The sequence below is a fragment of the Anopheles darlingi genome, chromosome 3, assembly GCF_943734745.1.
Source record: "Anopheles darlingi chromosome 3, idAnoDarlMG_H_01, whole genome shotgun sequence".
NCBI lineage: Eukaryota > Metazoa > Arthropoda > Insecta > Diptera > Culicidae > Anopheles > Anopheles darlingi.
Window position 1 is genome coordinate 68,948,468 of NC_064875.1, and position 22,500 is coordinate 68,970,967.

Consider the following 22,500-nt stretch of genomic DNA (forward strand, 5'->3'; position numbering starts at 1 on the left):
ATGGCAGTATTGGTGCAATGACCGGAACAGCCCCGTTTCCCTCCAAGATACATCCGCTCCAAGGGGCTAAGCAGCATGGAGAAATCTGGAGTGGATTCATCGCTACCACACGTGACAGGATGGCGTTGCTGATGATGACGATGATGATCACACAGCTTCGAAGGCGTGTGATAGGACGTTGCGGTTGATTTGGAACATTGAGAAAAATAGATCGGTGGTGGTGCCCGGTATGGATAATGTTTACGATCATTCCTACACTCTTCAGATGCTTCTGATGGTGTCTCTTCGACGTGCTCCGGTTCCGGTGGTACTGGTGGTGATGTTTGTCGTTTCGCGGATTGGCCTCGTTTACGGTTCGTAGTTGTGTTACCGGCGGCGATGTCGGTTAGAAGAACCGCGGGCTGGTAGTTTGCTGCTGGTTCGGGGGAATGTTTTCCTTTTCGTCCCCGTTGATCACCACTGCTGGCTGGCCGGTTTTCGACATAGACGGGCAATTTCGTTTGGCGCAACGCTTGTCGGCGGATCGATTCTGGTTCTGGTTGGTCGGCGGCTGGTGGTCTCTTAGAATCTGTGGAAATGGTAGGTTTGATTGGTTTGATAGAGTCCACGTCTTTCGCTTTGACCGCTTTCGATTTCACTACCTTAGACCGTCCTCTCGGCTGCCGGTACCACTGAGTGGCAACGGTAACACGCTGGCTGCTGCTCACTTGGCTCAACACGGCCGGAGGAAGTGGATCACATTGAACCGCCTTTTCTTCCTGCGCCACCACCATCGATCTTTGGATTCCATTTTGCTTGTCAATCAGCTTACGCCGTACGGCAGGGCTGCATCGTTTAACCTTTTGTTCTTGGATCCAGCTCAGATAACGTTGCCGGTGCTGAACCATCTGACGACGGTACATTTCCAGATGACCCGCAATCATCGTGGATAGCTTCTGATCAACCTTGGTCATCACGGTATCGCATGTTTCATTTAGTAGCTGCTCCCTGACGGCCACTTCATCGATCTCCTGTTGCTGCCGCCGATCTTTGGCCTTTTTCTTCTTCTTCTTGTTCGTGTGTTGCTTGCTGTTTTCCGGCGGCGAGCGTTCCACCCCGCTCGACAGATCGATGCCATAGCTTTGGGCAATTCGATGCAATACTTCACGACGCGTCAACGAATCCGCAAACTCGTCTCCCGTGACCGTTTTGTGGTGGCATCTCTCGCTGGTACTGGTACCCAGCATCAATAATGTCAGCGCCTGTTCCGGATTCGGTTCCTCTTCAGCCGGCTCTGGTACTACGGCCGTTGCCGTAGTTTGACAGGCGGCATCATTTTGCGGTGGCTTCTCCGGAGGGTATGATTGACTGGTGCCAATGCAGATCTCCGCATGAGACACGAGCATTTCATCGATCGACGTCTGACATGCGATCGCTGCTTTAGCGCAGTTACTTTCCGTTTGTACGGCCACCGTAAACTGTTTTCGCGGCACCACCGACACCTGCGTCTGCCGGTTCACCATCGTCGGTGGAGCGATCGTTTGCACACCACGTGTAATGCGCAGTATCGAGGTAGGCGAGGTTACCTGTACCTGTACGGCCTCATTTGGACGCTGAAGCCGGCTCTTCTTCACGCAGCTATACGGGGTTGAGGTATTTTCAGGCAGGATCTGTGTCCGCTTCCGTTTTTTCGGTGAAGCGGCAGCAATGATGGTCACGTCTTCCTCATCACCGGATGTAACGTCCGATGCACAACTTTCTCCAAATGCCATGTTGCACACTTTGATTCGATTCTTTGTCTGCAAAACACGAGGAGCAGATAATTTTTCTTCTGCAAACCAACTGTTGGGGCTCTTGATACTGACCAATATCCACCAAAACGCCAGCCAAACATTTCACCAACACATTGGCCACGCGCTGTGTGCAGCGATCTCGCTTTTTCTCGGAACCCATTACGAGCGTAGTTTGCGGTTTAAATGCCCAAAACACGAGGAAGAGGTCATAGACTGCTTTGTTTTTGAATCGAGCCTCCTCAATCGTTCGGATTCAATGATTAACCCTTGAATGCACCGTGACTTGAATGCACTAATCTAAGCAACCCAGGTTAACGATGTTTTGTCTAGAGCCAAGGGTATTTGATCCGCAAACGAACCATTGATAGTACATAGAATGAGAAATGAAACTCAAATTATGATTTATAATAAACGAGTTTATTAGAATCAGTTCCCTAAAGCCATGCCACTTTCAACTCGCTATCAGATTGACGCATACTGCTTCCATCTATTAGCAGCATTTAAACTAGTGTCTCTTTCCGGTAACATCATTGCTTTATTTAATCATTTCTTTTCTTTTTAAATTATTTCCTCCTCAAGGGACTACTTCCAATAATCTGGTTTCCATTAGATTATGCGCTAAAAACAGGGAAAAATAAATAAATGTGGCAATAAGAATAGATTTCGTTTCACTCGCGTTTGTTGAAGGAGGTGTTTGATCGCGACTCGACAACGCCTTAAGCAAGAGAAACAAATATAATGATCGGTTACGATAGATTACAGGATTACCGAAAAACTACCGATTACAGCATACAGTCGTGCATGATTGAATGGTTTTGATTTTGGCATCCGCATAAAGTCTTACGTGTTGTGTATTTGTTTGAGCAGAATGAAATGGTCTGAGCATTGTGTCCGTAGTGGTTAAAGATAAGAATTGCTTCTTGCCCGCTCGCTTTCTCGTAAAACGTGCTCTTCTTAATCATTCGTTGCAAAGAAGGGTTTCTGTTCACATGTCCTGTTGTAGTACAGCGGACTATAGTGTATGTAGAAAAATATACGCAGTATTTATGATCGTGGCGTCAGTTTCTCGAACGAAACGGTCCAACGCGTGCACATCGATGCGAGAGGTGCCTTTTACTAAAGGCCATCACCGTCGACGACGGCGGATTCATCCCTTTCGGGCAGACGAACCTAATCACCGCCCTTACTGGCGACCGCACCCGTCGTGATTTCTTCCTGTGGCTTGTGCAGCTCAGTAACAATCTCTGTTAGGGAAGGGAAACGAAAGCCGCATTAGATGAAGCCAGACCAATCGATGGTGCAATGGATGCCATTACGAACCTCCCACCGCAACCGTTCCTGTGGCGTCCTTTTCGATGAAATCCATATTGATCAACGAAAGAGTCATTTTACCGCTCAGAATCACCTGGAAGATCGTAGCAAAGATTAGCATAATGTTGGTTTCCCTTGCAGTTCATTTCGCTTACCGGTGCATCCTCTTCTTCTTCGGAGTTTTCCGGCTCCAGCTTTTCAACTGCCGTCTCAGCATCGGCCACTAGGATCTTCGAATCGTGCGGTAACCGTCCATCGAGCAAGATGGAACGTGTTTCGTGCTCTTCGGCGTCTGCTGTACCGGCGGGTGTCTGTTGAATGGTCAGTAGAGAGAGGTATGAGGAAAAAAATATCGGAAAATAGAGCGTAACCCGAGCTCACCGTTTCCGGATGTCCCATCGGCAGCAATGGTGTCGTCGGTCGGCTAAGCCGTTTGCCGTTTTCACGCTGAGCCGTCACCTCCATGGCCATTACCTTGACCGTTCCACGCTCGGTACTGCGATCACGCTTGCTCTTGGACTGCCGTGTTTCGGGTGTCACTTCAACCCCGGACGTTCCTTCGTCGAGCGGCTTGATGGCGTGACCGTTGGTTGCCGTTGGCTGTGACTGATCCTTGTTCGTGTCGGCATCCTTCACGATTGTCTCCTGCTGCTTCTCGCTCTCCTCGGTAGCTGCTGCTGTTGCCTCCTCCTCCGTCGTTACATTTGTTTCCTGATCCACGGCGATCACAGGATCCATCGATTGGTAGAGCAATAGAAATGGATGTATTAGCATCGATATTTAACCAACCTTTTCAACACAAGGCAACACAAACAACCGGAAGCGAACACGAAAACACGATCGTTTTAACATTCGTAGAGGAAGCCGGAAAAAGAACAGAAGAGGAAAAGTTCGGCGTAACACACAGAATGTCGCAATCCGATTGTGAGTGAAATAGTTTTCGTTCCGAAAACTACAACTCAAAGAACGAAAGATAGGAAAGAAATAGGAGCGAGCAGGCACAGAATCAAACAAGGAGTAGTGGTAACAAACAGACAAATCACTCTCTTAACTGTAGTTTTTTTTTGCTGTAGTGGAAATTTGAATTTGTTTTTGGAATTGCAGGACGTGTAATGCTGTTTGTGTGCTTGGTGGGCGGCTAAGTGTTAGGTACCTAAAAGTGTTGGAGGCTAAATGAAACAACTCAAACTCTCCCGGCAACCACGCCGCCAGTCGGATCCTCCGGGATATACGGCACAGTTTGGAGTTGCCGGAACTTCCCAACTGCTGGATGCCACAGGCCAGATGTGTAGCATATCCGGGAGGAAACAGCAGTTAAGCGGAGCGGGAGGGTTCGAACCGCAGTGTATATGTTTGCAGACCGGACCGTGGCCGGCGGGATCCTGCGGGGGAGGCACTTCAAGGCAAAACGCAAACACGCAACGCAAACGAAACGGAATTTGGACTCGGTGGGCGGTTGTGGAGCGGGAGGATAAACCGGGTATCAATCGCTTAAAACGTAAAAGGGTAAGAAATGCGGCACAAATACACAGTTAACAATTGAAGGACATTTGATGTGCTCTAACCTTGCTTAAGTTGTTCATCGTTTGTTTCTTAATGTTATCTATCTTCAGCAACTGTTCATCTGCCGCGGTAATTAGACCTTGAATAGCCGTGACGACTGTTAATTAACATTCGGCGAAGGATACGTTTCGTGGTAAACAGGTCAGAAGAATAGACGGAGGGTGGGAAGTTTTTAAGAGAAAAGGTCATTTGGCCGTGAGGTATTCAGTCGTGTGTGTGTGTGTTTATGGTTCAAGTTGTTTTGCATGAGATGAGCATCAGATGGTCATGGTAGTTCAGTTGAGATGTTAGTGTCGGTGTCACGTTGCAGTTGGTGTATGAAGAAGTTGTTTAATTATTTTCCAGTGGCGATTGGCAGTGAAAAACGTGAAATGAAAGACGTAAGTACATATTGATTAGTAGAAGGCATATTAAGGTTAAACAAGAAAACTTCATGTTCAAGAATGTGCTCGCCTCAAGCGTCTCCACCTGTAAAGGCGACCACACGTGACACTATTTTGCGTACGAAGAACAGGCAGCAGGCATAACGGAACTGTAAATCACTTGCACGCGAGGGGGGAAAGCAAATTATCTTAATTTATGCCCTTCCTTAAGATTCTTTCTAACCAACATTGGTGAACTATGCAAAAGAATCAATATTCGAAAACGCTTGATCCGGAATCGGATCGGAATTCGTTCGCAACCGCACAGCATTAACAAACTGATCGCAAAAGCTTAAAGTCACTTCCTACATTGCTGAATCTAGGAGGCACGTGTTCGTGTCTCTTCGGGTCTTATCAAGGTGATGGGAATCCACTCGATACCTCAGAGGCAATACCGCCCTCTGATATGCTTCATAAACCATCCCATCATATCCACCAACCACAAGGTATGATCGATAAGCAGGTACTCGAACGAGGCTGCACTAATCCCTGTGTGGCAAGTTTACGATATTGAACACTCTATGAATTACTCAATGGCCAACTGGAGTGCAAAAAGTATTGAAGATAAGGGTAAACGGTGATTCCTGTCGACAACCTTTTGTAGTTTGAGAAGCTAAGCTGTTGCGTAAAGTGCTCTGGACCATTTAGTTTTGAACAGTTCTTCGCCGCGACTACACGCGACATTCGGATTCTGATGGCAAAGAACCAAAGTATATTCTTTCTGCTGTTGGCAGTTGTGCTGTGTGAAGTGAATGCACTGCCCGTGACTGTGCATTACAAGGACAAAGGATATGCGTCGGTGTCCGTTGAACCGAGAGATATTCTTGAACGAAAATTATCGAATTCATTCGCGTTAAATCTCAAAGACTGCATACATAATTTGGATATTGATTCTCGCATACCTGCAATAGTATGCAGAAGCAATTCTTTCGACACTATTCAACTTCAGAGTGGTGAACATCAAGATGTCCGACGAAACGGTTTGGATACAGACGAACCAGAGCCTACTACAACCGAGGATCCAGAGCAGACCACGACAGAGGATCCAGAGCTTACTACAACCGAGGATCCAGAGCTCACTACAACCGAGGATCCAGAGCTCACTACAACCGAGGATCCAGAGCTGACCACGACAGAGGATCCAGAGCTGACTACAACCGAGGACCCAGAGCTCACTACAACCGAAGATCCAGAGCTGACTACAACCGAGGATCCAGAGCTGACCACAACAGAGGATCCAGAGCTTACTACAACCGAGGATCCAGAGCTCACTACAACCGAGGATCCAGAGCTCACTACAACCGAGGACCCAGAGCTCACTACAACCGAGGATCCAGAGCAGACCACGACAGAGGATCCAGAGCTGACTACAACCGAGGACCCAGAGCTCACTACAACCGAGGACCCAGAGCTCACTACAACCGAAGATCCAGAGCTTACTACAACTGAGGATCCAGAGCTCACTACAACCGAAGATCCAGAGCTCACTACAACCGAGGATCCAGAGCTCACTACAACCGAGGATCCAGAGCAGACCACAACAGAGGATCCAGAGCTTACTACAACCGAGGATCCAGAGCTCACAACAACTGAGGATCCAGAGCTCACTACAACCGAGGATCCAGAGCAAACCACGACAGAGGATCCAGAGCTCACTACAACCGAGGATCCAGAGCTGACCACGACAGAGGATCCAGAGCTCACTACAACTGAGGATCCAGAGCTTACTACAACCGGGGATCCAGAGCAAACCACGACAGAGGATCCAGAAGTCAGTTCCGGTGGAACACCGCCCCCGGTAACAACCATAGATCCTGAATCGACTACGAGAGGTTTAGGAAATTCACTTGGAGGATCATGGACTTTAATATTCCTGATAGTCAGTACTTTTGTGATTGTGAACATCTCGTGATGAGACAACCCTATCAAGAAAGACTAAAACAGTTCACCTTTACGATCAATTTGATCCCCCCGCTGCGTTGCTCGGTCAACCGATTTATCTATCACTCCTCATCCTAGACCACAACAAAATCCCAAAAATGACCTCTCTCTCTTTCTCTCTCTCCGTGACACAAATGTAAGCGAGCGAATGAGTCCGTGTGAAGGAATGAAGGATAACGAATGTCATATTAAGAAAAATATAAACCAAAACTGAAAACAAGAACAAACAAAAACCTGTATTCTAGGGAAACAAAGGACAATAAGAATGAGAACAAAAGTTCAGCTAACCTGGCCCTTCGGGATGTTGCCCATATTGGCGATAATTTTAGTCATTGCACGTTCCGTTTCGTCCAATTTCTTGCGCAACAGTTCAAGCTCCATCAGCTGGTCGGCACTGTCACCGCCGCCAACCGGCAAAGCGACCTGCGACTGCGAGAGGTTAGGTATCGAGAAGGACGAGCGATTGCTATTGTTACCACTACTGCTGTTGCTAGTGCTATAGTTAGCTAGATTCAGAGTGAAAAATTTGGGATTAGTAACGTTGCTGACACTGGTCGGTACTTGGCCAATTGAAGTCGATGCAGGCGCCGGCGTCGCCGCCGCTGTTGCTGCTGCTGCCGTGTGTCGCTCGATCTCGCGTTCCTCGGGTACGACGTAGCCCCCAGTTGATCCATTACCAGTAGCTGCAACACCGTTCTCGGCGGTGGCGGTGACCGAGATGCTCTTGCTTGCTGGCGTATCTGCGGCAAAATGGATACTCTGTGTCTCACTGGTACTGGCTGGTGCGATAGCATGCTGGGGTAGTTGGGAATCCTCTGACTCTGTGATCGCTGCCGATGACTTGATGACTGGGATAGGGAATGAGGCGTCCAATGAAGCGGTGATTGTGCATGTCGATGATTCGGACGTTAGGAAAACGTCTGACACAGGTTGATTAGTATCGTAAATCGTTCCACCATTCAGATTAGTAAGCCCGTTAGTGGTGACAGTGCTAGGTTGCGCTGCGATCGGCTCGGTGGTGACTGGCGGTGTGGTGGAAATGATTGTGTCCTGATTACTATTGCTAGTGGAAACCATCATGCTTTGCACACTGGCACTGGCGGCTGACTTGGACTCGATAGCTTCGACTACCAGCGCAGCAGAAGCGGCCAATCGGGGAGGGCCACCGGGTAGCGTATCGGCATCGCGGGCATCCGCCGGCACTCCTCCACTTTGAATGAGCTTCTCGGTGATGATATGATCAACGATCGATTCGATTTCATTCACTACGGCTGCGGCCTCGTTAAGCGTACGCTCCACTAGAGCCTCTTTCGTTACATGCTCTAGCGTGTCTACCGAAACGGTTGTAGTGTCCTGATTATCCTGATGCTCGGAGACTTGCTCCTGCTGTTCATCGATCACATCCATCACCGGGACAGCGGTTACCAGTGGACTAGAGAGTGTGCTAGCAGTTTTCGAGTCGTGCGGTGATTCAACAAACGGCTCGTCAGCGGTCACTTCCGTTATGGTCATAGCACCGGTAGCGCTTTCCTCCTTCTCGATGCTAATCGGTATGATGTGCTCTTCGATTACCTTGCCTTCGGTGTGATCGGAAATGGGAGCATCATCGTGAACTTCCTCGATCGAGACACTCTTTCGGTTTGAAGTTTCGGGTTGCTGTACTGCTTCCGTCGTTTCCGCTTCCGTGTGCTCCGGTTCCAGAACATTCTCTGTCTCAACGGTCGGCTGATCGTTACCATCTACGATGACCGGCTCACTAGACGTCCGATCGACCAACAACTCGGTCGTGATCAGGGATTCCGGTAGTGTGGTTGCCTCTTTCACCTCTTCCTTAACCAACGGTTGCTGCTCGATTACGGACGCTACACTGAGCGACGTGTCTTCGCTGATAGAATCAACGTCAGGTCCGTCATCCTCTGGAACGAGCTCTGTCACTCGGTCTGCGGCATCCAGCAGATCAACGGATACACTTTCAGCTAGCGATTCGCACGCAATCGCCGAAGAAGTAGTAGTGTTCTCCGTGTCCTTCGTTACCTCTAGATCGAACCGCTCAATTACTATGCCATCGACCAGCTTCTGGGTAGCTGGATCATAGCTCGGTAACTCTGGATACTGCTGTTCACCTTCTTCTTGCTGCTTCGCCAGTTCTTCTGCTTTCTCCAGCACTTCACATACCAACTGTTCCGCTGCGTGTGTAATATCTTCCACCGTTTCGTTCACACGAATCGCCATTTCGTTATCCATCACCAAATCAGGATAATCATCGTCAGAGACCAGATTAGTGGCCGCCTCGGTCTCCTGCACCTCCTGCATCTGTAAATCTGTAGCTTCTTCCTCTTTTAGCGCATCTGCCAACAGACCGGACTGCATGTCCTTGGAAACCAGTACCTCTTCAACCGGAGCTTGCAGCTCTCTGGTGTCGTCGTTCTTCTCAATTGTTGCGGCTGATCGTTCATCTTCAGCGCGAATTTCAAGGAGCGTAGGTTCATTTTCCTCCTTCAAAGCTGATACAATCTCTTCCTCTACGGTAATGGTATCCTGCTCAGAGGTCTTAGCAACAGATTCTTCAACTATTTCATCCGCTGGTTGCTTTGATTCTAACGATTCCTCTACTGCTGCTTGCTGTTGCTCTTCAGCGCGCTCCTCCGAAACAGTGGCTTTAATTTCCTCTTGGATAATTTCGTTGACAGCAGCTTCCTGTGCAGGATCTTCGAAGGTAATAAGTTCGCTCGTTGCTTCTGTTGCAGTTACTACACTTTCGTTCGTAGCCTCACTGGTTGTAGAAATCTCTGCAGGCTGTTCAGTGATCGACGGAATTTCAGTCTCATCCGCTTTAGTTTGAACCGGTTCATCGATCGCTTTTACGTCTTCAACGGAAACCTCGTTGCTCACGATTGGTTCAGCATGAACCGACTCTTTGGGTTGTTGCATTTCGAATTGAGGCATAGCTGCAGTTTGTTCAACCACGCGTTGTGCCACAACTTCCTCTTCGACGATCGCAGGAACGCTATCGGGAACATCATATCCTTGTTCTGCATCCGACAGTCGATCGGAGCCAGCGGACACCTCCTCGAACGATACAACCTTTTTCACAACGATTCCATCAACTACCTTCTCGGTAGTTGGATCGTGAGATGGTTGCTCGGCTTTAAGGATGCCCACTTCACTCTTCTCGATCTCCTGTTCGTCGGCCGGGCCGTTCAATCCGTTGGCCAGGTTAGCTTGCGGTTCTGTATCGTCGTTAGTAGCTTTCTGGTGATACTGCTCCTGGTGCGGCTGGCTAGCCAGCTGCTCGTAATCGTTCGATAGCTCCGACTGTACGGAGGTATGCGCTACCGGGGCAGTATCAACGGCACTGGCAGACGAAGCCACCGGTGCAACCAGCTCAGCGTTCGTGACGCTCGTGCTTGCCGAAACCGATTGTCCTAGAAGTAAAGTGGTAAATTGGAAAAAATAGCAAACACAAAACAAACAAACACAAGAAAATAAAAACGGGGGAAACAACAAACCAAAAAACCAGGGGAGGAAGAAAAACTGGGTAGAAGTAAAGGAAAATTAGGGCGCAATGCCACTGCATGGGGAGCGGGAGGACCATACCAACGGAACGGTAAACCATTGGTTTAGCATGGCAGATCAAACAGCTCATCAGAGACACAGCGGCACCAAATAGGAATGAACACGCACCGGCCCGGGCCCAATCAGGCGTAACCGCTAGTCACTTTCTAAGCTGTAATTGCCTAGGCACCTAGCTAACCAGCCAAAAGTTACCTTTCACCAAAGGGATCTAAAATGTTTGACAGTAAACCGAGGGGAGAGCAAAGAACCTAACTAAGTAGCCATACACTACCCGGACACTGCAACGAATGCACAAGCTAACAAGCGATTGATTGTAAATTGGAATGGAAAGTGTCTATTCGCTGGACTTCACGCGGAAACGGTTGACTGCAAATCATATTCAGAAGCGCATACCACGCATTACCATTTAGCGACCTTGGGAACCGGCTGCGCTTCCCACGTACTCGACAAAACACGGCATGCCGGCAGACTTGGCACGGCTTTTGGCGAACGAGAATAACCAAAACCTCAAATAAAGTGATCCACTTTATGGCCCCCTCTACGGGCTGAGGCAATTAAGTTTTCCAATTAGTCCAGCTTTTGAAAGGCAACGTGCAACGAGGGATCGGGGCTAGAGCGTTTGCTTTTTGGGGTAGGCAGTGGCATCGGGGGCTTCGCGTGCGTATTTAACCGACTGGAACACACTCGGCCTGTAGCTTCTTGCGCCGGTGTTAGACATCTCGGACAAACAGAAAGGTATTGTGTGAACACCGGGATTTGCCAGTATAGATTAACACGCAGGCAGGTGGAATGGTCATCACGATCAGCATCAGAATCTTCTGCTAAACATAGCACTTCCTTTGCACAATCACCATCGGGGCAGAGCAGGACAAAAAGACACATTTGGAGATAAAATCCAGGCACGTGGGTTTGGGGGGGAGCAAGGTACTTTAAAAAGACAGGTAGCATCTTAACCGCTTTGACAGGTCACCATTTTGAATTTGTTTGACATTCATAGGAGGGCGCTTTTATAAACAAAACCACGTGAGTTTCAAGAAGAAGAAGAAGAAGATGTGGGCAAGTTTGGTGGTTTTATCAGGGAAAGTACTTGATTTCACTCTTTTTCGAATGTTTAAATGATTCATCTCTCGATTTAAGATCATTCGAGCGACCGAGTTGTGTTTTACAGCGAGTGAGCACGGTCCAGGAACGCTAGCTAGCTCTTGTTCTAGGCCGGGTGGCAAGACCTACGGACCGATACCATATTGAAACTATTGAAAGAATTTTGGGAATATTTGCATAAACTTCAACTTTCCTGCCACTTTTCGTGAATTTTAACTGTCGTAATACCACGGAAAAGCGAAAACAGCTCCGAAAAGAGCGTTCCCGAAGTAAACATCCCACCATCCCGTGAATGTCAAACTCTGAAGTTTTTTCTAAAATAAAATCGGGGATTTGTTCTGGATAAAGCTACCTGTCTTTTTAAAGTACCTTGGGGGGGAGTTACAAACGGGGAAAATACAAACCGCAACACGTGCGCAAGAGGAAGTAATCGAGAAGCGAGATGCAGAGCGATCGATTCCCTACGGCAGGCAACTGAAATGGGAAGGAAATACAATTTTCCGGCGCCTGTGCGCAAATGCAATCACGCTGAGACTACTTGAGGCGGTAGTGGAGTGCTAGTGAGTGCAGATAGCTAGAATGCTATATATGTAACGGCTCCACCGCGGTGGACCGTGTGTGCTTTCAAACTCAAATTGTCTACCAAAAACAATAGGGAGAGAGAGAGAGAGTAGCAGCGGTCCTTACTTGCGCTATGATCTTTCCAGGCTTTGGTAGGATACAGAGAGAGAAGAGAGAAGAGAGAGAAAGTGGTAAGGCAGTAAGTACGTTATATTGGATGACATCAAGATGATCGAGCTCGAGGGGTTGGGTAAAGGATGAGATGACCGCGAGATGTGACTAATAGCATGGATGGCGCACGATGGCTACAGGAGAAGGCGATACGGGATGTTCTTGTGCAAGCTGATGGCTTATAGGCGGCTTATGATTGATCATAGATAGAGTGATCGAGTGTATGTCTTCGTGTGAGTGTGAAAATCGCACGACAGAAAGATAGAGAGCGAGACAGAAAGACGGTGGACAGTATCGGTGGGATAGAAAAAGAGGGAACCGAGCACTTACCTAGCTTCGTCGTACCATCGTCCGGTCGCTTGATGTACGGTTCCGTCGTGGTGAAGACCTCATTGCGGAATGCCGGGTCTGGTTTTACTTCAGCGTATGGTGTGGCCGGTGTCTTTTTGAATATCAGCTACAGGAGTCGCACGCCAAAGGGGTGGAAAACGCAAAGATGGAAATGGAATTAGCATTATGATCTCCACGGTAGAACCGTTGACCGGAAACCGGGCCGGCCATGGCCATGGTGTGCGATCGCGTGCGCTTACTTTCATGATGGTGTAGATGAAGAATGATACTATACCGATGGTATAGAGTGGCATTATGAAACCCATTGAGTTGGCGGATTTGGTGGCTTGATGTGATCCAGCTCCCATAGGTGGGCGCATACCAGGTATGGGACCGGGCTGCAATGGAAAGGAGAAGAAAAACGGCGAATGAGTGAGGTCGGTGCGGGTGTTGGCCATTGATCCATCAGTCTAAATATGGTGTTCGCAATTCATCATCACTCCGCGATTGCTTAATCAATCATTGTTGCAATCTCCAATTATAAATGCTTCCGTAGTAAGCAAGAGTAGTAGCAAGCATGTTATCACGCCTCAGTTCCGCTTCTTCAATAATCAACTAGCTGTAAGTGTTGCAATGAACACTCGTTAACATCTTCACGTTACATTTGATACCAGTTTATGTGTGTGTGGGGCGAGATAAGGGGATTCCTCGCCTTTGGTTCAAACGTGACCACTTAAGACGCACAAATCGGTGACATCCCTTCAATCAGTTTATCAATCGTTAACATCCGTGTAAGTTAAAACAGGGGTCCCCCCGCTTATCAACACATTCGTTCTAGTGCTCTTAAGTAGTTCCTCATTACTTGCGGATCGCTTTGTAACTTCTCTCACGAATGACACGTGTTGCACGGAGTTGTTGCATGAGTAAGATAGTTCTGTGATCGCTGTGCAAACACAGTGACATCCGGTGGGCTATCCCCACTCGCGGTTTTATCGAACACTCTAATCTGAACCACTTACTGTATCTATACAAGCCGGTGCCTTCAGCGTTGGGCGAAGGTCTTGCACAGTGGACAAACGTTCTCACTAAGTCACACAGACAGACCGTTGATCACTTCTTTTTTCTAACGACAGAGCAGCAGCAACATTAGTAGAGAACACTTGCTTTTCGAAGGCGATCGACGCCTATATCAAGATGGTCTGGGAAGACCAAGTCTGCGAGTAGAGCGCTGCAAACGATCAGCAAACACGCTACGTTCCGTCGCTGGGTGAAGATCGCGCACGATTGACGAGTTAGTTTTCCGGGTTCGTGCGCTTATTCGTTCGCTGTGGTCGCACCACCGCCACTTTCCACAAACCATCCCATTCCATCCTATCCTATCCAAACCAAACCAATCCAATCCATTTCGGACTGGTGTGCGTAGCGCCCCCACCCGAAACGAGAGGATGGAAAATGCATTCGATGGAAAAAGCCACGAAAGACCACGAAAACCACGAACCAGCAAACCAACGTCACCGGAGAGGAGAGAAACGAACTGCTACTGCCGGTGCGGTCGCTGCCGAGATTGGAGCCATCTGGCCCCCTCGAGGTGGGGTGGTCCGTTGCAAGCGAAAACGGAACGGAACGGAACGAAACGGATTCGATCGTACGGTTTGTTTCGGACAGTGTGTGCTAGAGAGAGAGAGAGACGATCGAAAGGCCAGTGGCACGGAAAGATAAGTAAAATATTAATAACAGAGCGCCACGAAGGAGATTTATAATGTTTCTACGGCTAGGGCTGGAGGCCGTCTAATGCCTCAAACCGATTCCGAAACAATTACCGGAGTGGTGGGCCCCCCGGATCAATTCATGACAACACTCTCGCTTGCGTTTGCAGATTATGTAAAACATTGATAAGCGATCGTCTGGGGCGCTATTGAGCTAATTGGGGAAGAACATGAGCGTTTGAATGGATTGTATTTAACTAATTACACAATTTTACGGAAACTCCAAATCACTATCAAAACCAGACAGCTGAAGTGTATTTCTTTATTCCGAAGAATCACAAAAAGAATAAAAGAAAAACATGCACCGATTGGCCCGATTTTCTCGGCACCTGATGAATAAAGGAAAATCCGGCGGCCCGACTGCAACGCGCTATGCGATGCAGTTCAGGAGATCGATTTCCACGCGATCGCGGGGCATCGGCTCGATGATACCCGACGTGTGGCACCGCCCGCCCGTTGTGGGAGACTTTTCAAATAAATGAAGAAATCCAATTTACTCTCGTTTTAATTCAGTTTCGATTTCGGCACCACTTTCAAATCCATCTTTCCAATTCCGATTCCGGTTTCACATGATCGATCACATGTTGCTGCGGTGGGCGGGTTGAATATAGATGCGTCGTCGTCGTCGTCGTCGTCGTCGTCGTCGTCGTCGTCGTCGTCGCGGTTGTCGTGGTAATCGTGGTCGTCATATGGCGCTCTTCAAACTACGCGACCATGCACAATAATGCACAGCGATGTAATTGCAACAATTGTGCCACACTACACTGGGCGTTGTCTCTCGATGAACCTTTACCATCAGGGGGTACGGTTCAGTGATGCACGGATCGGAGGTGGAACGGATCAGACAGATGGGTTTGGCTGAAGACCGGCGAGGCATGGGATGGCCGCGTTTGTGCGAACATTTGAAAATCCAAATTCACATCATCTCTTGCACCTGCACCAGTCGTGGTGGTTGCTACTGCCGTTAACCCATTTCCGTGCCTTTCGCAGGAGCAGGAGAAAGGTGAACGTACGTGCGCCCCCTGAGGGGGTGGGCCCCGAAAGCGAAAACTTCCCTTCCTTTCTCCCTGCTCGGGGCCACGAGGAAAATGGTTCACGATCGACTGGCCACGCGTGGTGGCGACCGGGGTGAAATTTTTGGTAATTTCCTTCTGCCATCGGGTTTTGGGGAAAAGTGCTCCCCAGGCCGCCAGCCCCGAGGGGTTGTGCTGTTAATTTCCTTTCTTCATGCGGTTGTCGGTGCTGTTGCCATGGTGCCAATGAATGTACGGAATCGAGTGTTTGACGAACAAGAGAGTTATGCTTTTGGGATATCTTAATTGGCCATGAGATTGGGGAGAGCAAAAATAAGGCTCACAACGTTCCATCTTTCGATCTTTCCAAACGAACGGATCACATTTACATGTGATTTCTATTTAAATCAATAAATGGCACCGCTAGTAAATGAGCTCAAACTATCGCACCAATTAAAAGCTAAACGGTGCGCGCTGTTAGCCAACAAATTATCCGATGACGATGAGCACTATTAGTATGTTGATCAGCAATCGGTAACGGACCACTGCGCCGTCCCAGCCCTCCACTAAAAAACCGGGAAAGGGAAAGGGAAAGCGAGAGATGGGCCGTGCGAGGGAGAGAGCAAGTTCTCCATCTTGGTGCCATTGCATAATTGTGCAACACTGAGCACGTTTGAAGGATGATGATTTAGAGCACAATGCTGAAGGTCACAGTCAAGTGAGAGGTTAGACGTAGAACACCCGGCAGGGCGGGGTACGTGGCACTGTAGAGGGTATTTTTAGAAGCCAACGCGCCATCGGCCATCTGTCGAGTTCGTATGTTTCCGATTCTGCGGAAACATGCGGTGTCTTCTCACGCAAACGGTACATTGATTTAGGTATCAGAGATTAACACGATGTCGATGTTTTGTCGATGACGATAGTGATAAGCCAGATGTTGATGCTATTTTTGGGAAATGGTGTTTGCTTAATAAAACATTGGCAAGCTCTTGTTTCAGATGCGTGTCGCTGATGATGGTGTGCGAGTAGTGCATAATTATGTTCTAACATTCCTCCCCATAAACACGTTTCTTACCCACCGCATCCGTTGGTCTCGTGTGCTACGGGAGCAAATGAGGCTGAGTGAGAAGCACGACAAAAGCAACATAATGCTTAATTACTTGCGAGTGACATTTGCGTGATAAAAATATCATGACCTAAGGCGTGCCTGCCTGGCCCGCCAGCTAGGAGATGGGCGAGAAAAGGCCTGACTCGTACCAATGGTTGAAAGTGACCAATTACCCAATTTTGCGTGCGCCAAAAACGAATGTGTGGTAGCAAAAGGTATTTTAGAAATGATCTACAACGCTAGAGAGTGGTGCTGCATCAGGTCGGCTGCAAACCCGAGAATCGAGAACCAAAACCACCGAAACCGCTACTTACTCTGCCTTCCACGATCCTGGGCGGGGTATGCGGACGTTCTCCACCGTGGACGGAGCCGGCCTGCGGAATGGCGCGGCCTCGTTCGCGCATCGCTGGATGCATCGCCTCGGGCCGGAGATGCGGCGGTCGCTCCTGTCGTATACCTGCGAAAAGCAATGTCAACAAATTGTGAAAAATGTGCCCGGTGATCCATGCCTCAAACACTCAAAAGCAGAGGGGAACGGACGGGGGGGAAAGCATCAATTACACGCCATTTTGCGCCACACCACAGAGCATATGAACCCGATCCTCTCGGAGTTAGCGAACTGTGTCAACGGAGTGCTGGTTGCGATAGTGTTACACTTCAAGATTGGTAAGCAGAGAACGATCTGGTTATGCAAGGACACCATAGAACACACACACACACACACACACACACAAACACGCACGCAGTTGGGTTAGAAGGGGCCAGGTTACTTCGCACAAAACTCTCGAACAAAACCTACTCTCAATCTCTACGAACGGTGCATAGTTGCGCTTGCGGAACAGATTCTGTTGGTGCTGTTGCTGTTGCTGCTGCTGCTTCTGCTGGTCGGCATAACTGATCGACGCATTGGCAAACGTTTCCTGGTCCAGCACGACTCCACAGCAACCTGTGCACCGGTGGGCATCCGGTGTCGAAGTAGGAATACATTATCGGTTCAAAATGGGGCCTGAAATGCTGCGCGATGCTTCTCCACTCTTTTTGTTTCATATCATAATGCAGAAGCATGTTGATGGAACATTATTATGATCCCGTCTGCTTACGCGATCACTTTCAGTTGATAATGGAAGCTCTTTTGGGGCTTCTGCTGGTGTGTTAAACACCGACACCGAGAGAGACAAATGCCTTGTGTAATGGTCGATCTCCTTGTTGAATGATCGTTTCCCCATCACAGCGAAAACGACCACATTCCACTGCATCGGCCGAAGACCGAGATTTGGTAATCGACGTAAAATACGAAAGGAAAGAAAAAAATGCCGAAAATCGAACTTACCGGCGCCACGATGATCTTTGATGACATTCTTGTTCTGCCCGTTGCCCACCATCATCGGATAGAAAACCTTAGGCCACAGTATGGCGACACAGCCGACGACCGTCACCATGATGATCAGGGTCTTTCGGGGACCCATCCCTGTGCTCTGCTCCATTCGATGGCCGCTGGCCGTGGCCATGTTGGTGTGAAGGTTTCGTCCTCGCTAGTCGGTCGAACTCTCTGGTCGCTCTACTCCCTCGCCCCGCCAATGACGTCACCGGTCAGATCGCACTAATCACAATCACACTCACTAGCGTCGTGCAGAGGGTGTGCAGTCCGGGACGACGCACTAACTTTCTCTCGCTGCAGATGGAAAATCTTGAGCTGGCTTTGAACCTTTTTTCTGGGACGACAGATGCTCGGTTACATAACACAGAGAATTTAAACCGATCTCGGGGAATTCTTGGGTTGCATCAACGACTAAACAAACGGCCGCTTCACCGACACTTATTCACCAATGACCGTTGATCATTCGAATTAAATTCACTACGCACCGTGCACTTTGATCTTCACTTGAACGGTATTATGCCTAAACCCCTATCGAAGCCTTGGTAAAAATAGAACCAAAATGGATTATTATCTCAGTAACCATCGTGCTTTGCGCATGGATTTTACTTTCATTCATCACGACGCACCGGTACACACAACACCGCACATGGCTCTGAAGTAATGATTTTACGATAAATTTTTCGATGATTTTTGAATTTCTTAAAAAAGCAAACCATACACCAAAAACACCGATGCCGGACTTTCGATTGATCTTCACTAGGATGGTCTGATGTGCGGGTATGTGAGTGAGTTGCTCCCCTTGCGCGCGCGCCCCCCAACGATCTGTCGCGTTCAAAGTCACGTCGTCGCGAGTCACGGCACGGTTGGAGGTTATGGTGCCATATTTTTGGACTGTGAGCACCTATTTATAGGTAGAATATTTTATGCATGTGGTTTGGCCGGCTATACTACTACGGATACGGAGCTGCTGGGCTAAAGAGCTACCACTGCAACCACTATGTACGGGAGCGATCGCGTGAGATAGAAGCTCGCGTTTTGCGCGCTGCAGTAGTATCCTACGTCACTGCGAAAGCATGGAGGTGATCCTCGTCAAAATATTTGCTCGCAAACTTCTACACACACACACACGATGCTCATCATCACCATCATCATCCAGCACAGCACCGTTGTTGTATGTGGAAATGCAAATTTTCTATTTTCGTAAATTTTGGCATTCCCACCGCTTCTTATACGCTACACTTTGGCTTTTGTAAACTGGGCCCGTACTCACTCCCGGATTGTGATGCTACTTTTGATACACAACAGCAACTATAAACTAACGGACGCTAGATAAATCTTATGGTATACTAAAAAATCGATTTCGCGGGATTCTAAAATCTTTTCGTTTCTAAATTTCGTATCGAACCGAAGCAAAATTCCCCATGGAGAATGGAAACCGAAAGAGGGAAAATAAGGCGAACATAAAGAAAAAATAAATCCTGCTCGACGAGGCTGTATGCGAACCGGTCAAGCTGTACCGAGTGACTAAATTTATTTCCCACTTTTTCAGATTCTTCTCACAATCAGATGCGCAGGGCGAGACGGCAGCTGCCTAAAGATCAGATTTGTTTGCGTGCTCGTATCCTCTCTGCCCCTGCTGTCGTAGAAGTAGAAGATTAGTGGCGTTCTCAACAGAAGCAGACTCTAAACCTGCGTCATACTCGCACACGACTTATGATGAGAGCATATCGTTCGTTCTGAGAGCAGGCTGTTGGTGTCTGCGGTGCGTTAATCCAGGTCATTAAGGCAACATGACGGGCATTCTTTTGAAGTGTTCTGGACCACACCTTTTGGGGGACCATGCGTTACAGCACGACTCTCATCAATCAGTGCCTATTCGTCTCATTTGTATGTTAAGTTTACTATCACTTGAGGATGTGACTGGTGGATTTGTTAGTCGAATTATCAGATTGATTATGGTGATGAAGGAGACTTTTTCCATTGCTTCTGTGCTACCACCATACATCACACCGTCACGTAACACCGTAACTTCACCGTCATGCACAGATGAGCATCTTTTGCTGTCCATTTATTGGAATACAGAAGATTTAAATGGCTTCATCGCGGTCACTCCTAGGGTTTAGCATAAATATGACTACATGCATATATGACTACTAAGTAAACGACTCTCACAACCTTTCAGTATCGCACATGGAAAATTACGATTGAGACACCCGTGAACTCAAAACAAACCCTGAACATGTCCTTTGTGCGAGAATCATGCGAACAGTAAATCAAACGGGAAATCTTCGTTTGCACCATAAGTTTCACCATTAGAGCACCCAATTTAAAACGGATCATACATGAGTTTGGTATGGTTTACACAATGGTTTTGTTTACTACAGATAGTAATTTTCCTACAAATTCGAGACGGTCAAGATGCGGATTACTCCTGTCACGCTGTATGGAAAAACTGGAGGGCGGTCAATGGGAATCCTGCGCGTTACGGCCTTTACCACACGCATGTGCCACGCGGAGCATCCGGTACATCCGATATCAGAGGTGCTACCATATGATTTTTGTAAATAAACAACAAACGATTACTACCTGTTATCAGTGGCTCTGCATGGGGGGTGTCCAATTTTAAAAATTAGTATCGCTTGTTTCTAAATTTGAATGTTTCGGAACCACGTTTCCGTGCAACCATTTCCGTTCGATAGCTTGGTTTTCAGTGGATTATTGTAAATGGCGGAACCCATGCCTAAAGGATCGTTTATGCTTTTTATACTTTTTGTCTAGAAGTTTTCATTTTCAAATGAATTTTAAAATCCACTAATTAATTAGTAAACGAGTAACTGGAGTAGTTGTCGTATAAAGGTCGCGCATAGTAGCATTAATTGTATGTGATTATGAGTTATGCGAGCATAACCAGACCTGTTATAGCCGCATAATTGGTTTTTACGAATCCAAGTCGACTTTGTCCCGTCTAAAAACAGGAGCTGTAAGGTTAAGTGTTCATGGGGAGTACGTAACAATAACAAAATAATTCTGAAGAAGAAGAGAAGAGAAAATACAAAATCCTCGGCAAAAATGTTGAAAATTTGCACGATATCTCGGTAAATATCTCCGTTTAAACTGCGCCAGCTTTCTGTGCTTATCCCAAACCTTCGTTTCCAGGCTTTCGTTTCTTGCCACGAGCTGTACGAAGTCGTTTCACAGCACGCCGGTTTTGTGTGCTGAGCCGCTGAAAAAGAAGAAAAAGTTGGACCCGCAAATCATCAAACAGCGGGAGGAGCGCAAAAGGAAGCGACTGGAGAAGCAGATTCGTCGTTTAGAGAAAAATGCCCGCCAGCTGAAACCCATCGAAGAGTTGGACGTTCCTATCGAGTTGATCGACGAGCAGAGGTACAACTTTGGAGCCGAACCAACTCTCAGCTATCGGAATTAATGGAAACTCCTTGTTCTTTCAGCAAGCGGAAGCGTAATGATCCCAAAATAACGCCTCAACTGGTGGAGAGTAGGGCGCTGCTGGAGAAGCAGTGGGCAAAGTATAAAATGGAGCAAAAGCTGAACGATTATCAACTTTTTGATCGGGTAATAGCCGCCCAAACCAAGGCGCTGGATGAGCTGAAGCTAGAATCGGAGGAGCTGTACCAAAAGGCTATCCAAGTGGATCCGGCGCTGGTTCCGTTCCTGGCGAACGGCCCCGTCGCTACTCCGCCAATCAAAGATTACGAGCAGCCGGACGGAGAGTACATCGATGTGTCCCGCAAATACGAATAGTGCATAGCGCGCGTGTAGTAAAAATTAAATTAAATAAAAACCACATTTAAAAATATCGCTAGTGGTTTTCATGGATTCACTGAGCGCTATCGACACGCTGATGACGAGAACAACAATCGTGAGAAAGTGCGTGCAAGAAGTCAAATTGCAGAGAAAGAAATTGAAAAAAATGTTATCTATCGCTAACAAACAGCAGAGTTCAAGTTAATAGCGGCATCTTTGATTTGCGAATTTAGCTCAAACTGAGCTACTTCGCGCTCTCGTCTAGCGGTCGCTTCACAAGCCTTGAATTCTTCTGCGTCTTCTTTTCTTTTTTTTTGTGGATTTTAAAGCGTGGAATCTCGGCACCCCGGCGTTTGCGGCTCATCTTCACAATCAACCGATTTTCCGGTCTTAATTACTACTGCAACGTACTTTCAACAACCAACAAGCATTCCCAACAATAACTAACTATCCGTAAGTGCCGCAGTACCCTGTTCGACTGCCTTCTTCGTGAATTATTCGCTATCCGTGGGTGAGGTAACGTAGGCAAACCACTTTACGACAGACGAAATACCTGTTTCTAGTGTACCGTACCTCTTCTGTGTCCACAAGATACTCCAAACCCTTTTCACTTCCGGTTTGCACCTCCAAACTTAGCTCGTTGTACCCGTGCTAAAAGAGAAAGCTCGGGATAATCGGCATTTGATTCTGCGTTGCTCCGTCTAATTCCTTTTTTTCGCCTT

At 47.8% G+C, this 22,500-nt stretch overlaps 4 protein-coding genes across 18 annotated transcripts in view; 3 read left to right on the plus strand and 1 right to left on the minus strand.

Annotated features, from left to right (window-relative positions):
- Positions 1-2,181: 2,181 nt before the first annotated feature.
- Positions 2,182-20,455, minus strand: LOC125954770 (A-kinase anchor protein 12-like). 14 transcript variants are annotated; one of them, XM_049685340.1, is made up of 12 exons: positions 20,356-20,455; positions 17,966-18,551; positions 17,435-17,581; positions 16,950-17,092; positions 13,009-13,146; positions 12,749-12,875; positions 12,374-12,394; positions 7,298-10,434; positions 3,465-3,794; positions 3,239-3,394; positions 3,093-3,177; positions 2,182-3,016 (listed from the first exon to the last, which is right to left on the minus strand). In XM_049685340.1, the coding sequence occupies exons 2-12, from the start codon at positions 18,141-18,143 to the stop codon at positions 2,943-2,945; spliced, it is 4,536 nt and encodes a 1,511-aa protein (XP_049541297.1). In that variant the 5' UTR covers positions 18,144-18,551; positions 20,356-20,455; the 3' UTR covers positions 2,182-2,942. The 14 variants fall into 14 exon arrangements, 11 of the variants coding, with proteins under 11 accessions (XP_049541297.1, XP_049541299.1, XP_049541293.1 ...); XM_049685342.1 differs by lacking the exon at positions 20,356-20,455 and adding an exon at positions 19,474-19,525; XM_049685336.1 differs by lacking the exon at positions 20,356-20,455 and adding an exon at positions 19,284-19,520.
- LOC125954836 (proteoglycan 4-like) lies at positions 5,712-7,202 on the plus strand. Its single transcript, XM_049685470.1, has one exon. It carries the CDS (start codon positions 5,763-5,765, stop codon positions 6,978-6,980), a length of 1,218 nt encoding a protein of 405 aa, XP_049541427.1. The 5' UTR covers positions 5,712-5,762; the 3' UTR covers positions 6,981-7,202.
- Positions 20,456-21,019: 564 nt separating the features above from the next.
- LOC125957297 (39S ribosomal protein L40, mitochondrial) lies at positions 21,020-21,822 on the plus strand. Its single transcript, XM_049689904.1, has 3 exons — positions 21,020-21,108; positions 21,170-21,397; positions 21,463-21,822. The coding sequence occupies exons 1-3, from the start codon at positions 21,083-21,085 to the stop codon at positions 21,773-21,775; spliced, it is 567 nt and encodes a 188-aa protein (XP_049545861.1). The 5' UTR covers positions 21,020-21,082; the 3' UTR covers positions 21,776-21,822.
- A 270-nt stretch (positions 21,823-22,092) lies between these two features.
- Positions 22,093-22,500, plus strand: part of LOC125955231 (cyclin-Q) — a 2,073-nt gene continuing 1,665 nt past the window's right edge. Inside the window, exon 1 of one of the 2 annotated variants that reach the window (XM_049686241.1) lies at positions 22,093-22,294. The gene's annotated coding sequence lies outside the window, so the exon portion shown is untranslated. The remainder of the gene's footprint in view (positions 22,295-22,500) is intronic. The other variant, XM_049686239.1, reaches the window with a different exon arrangement.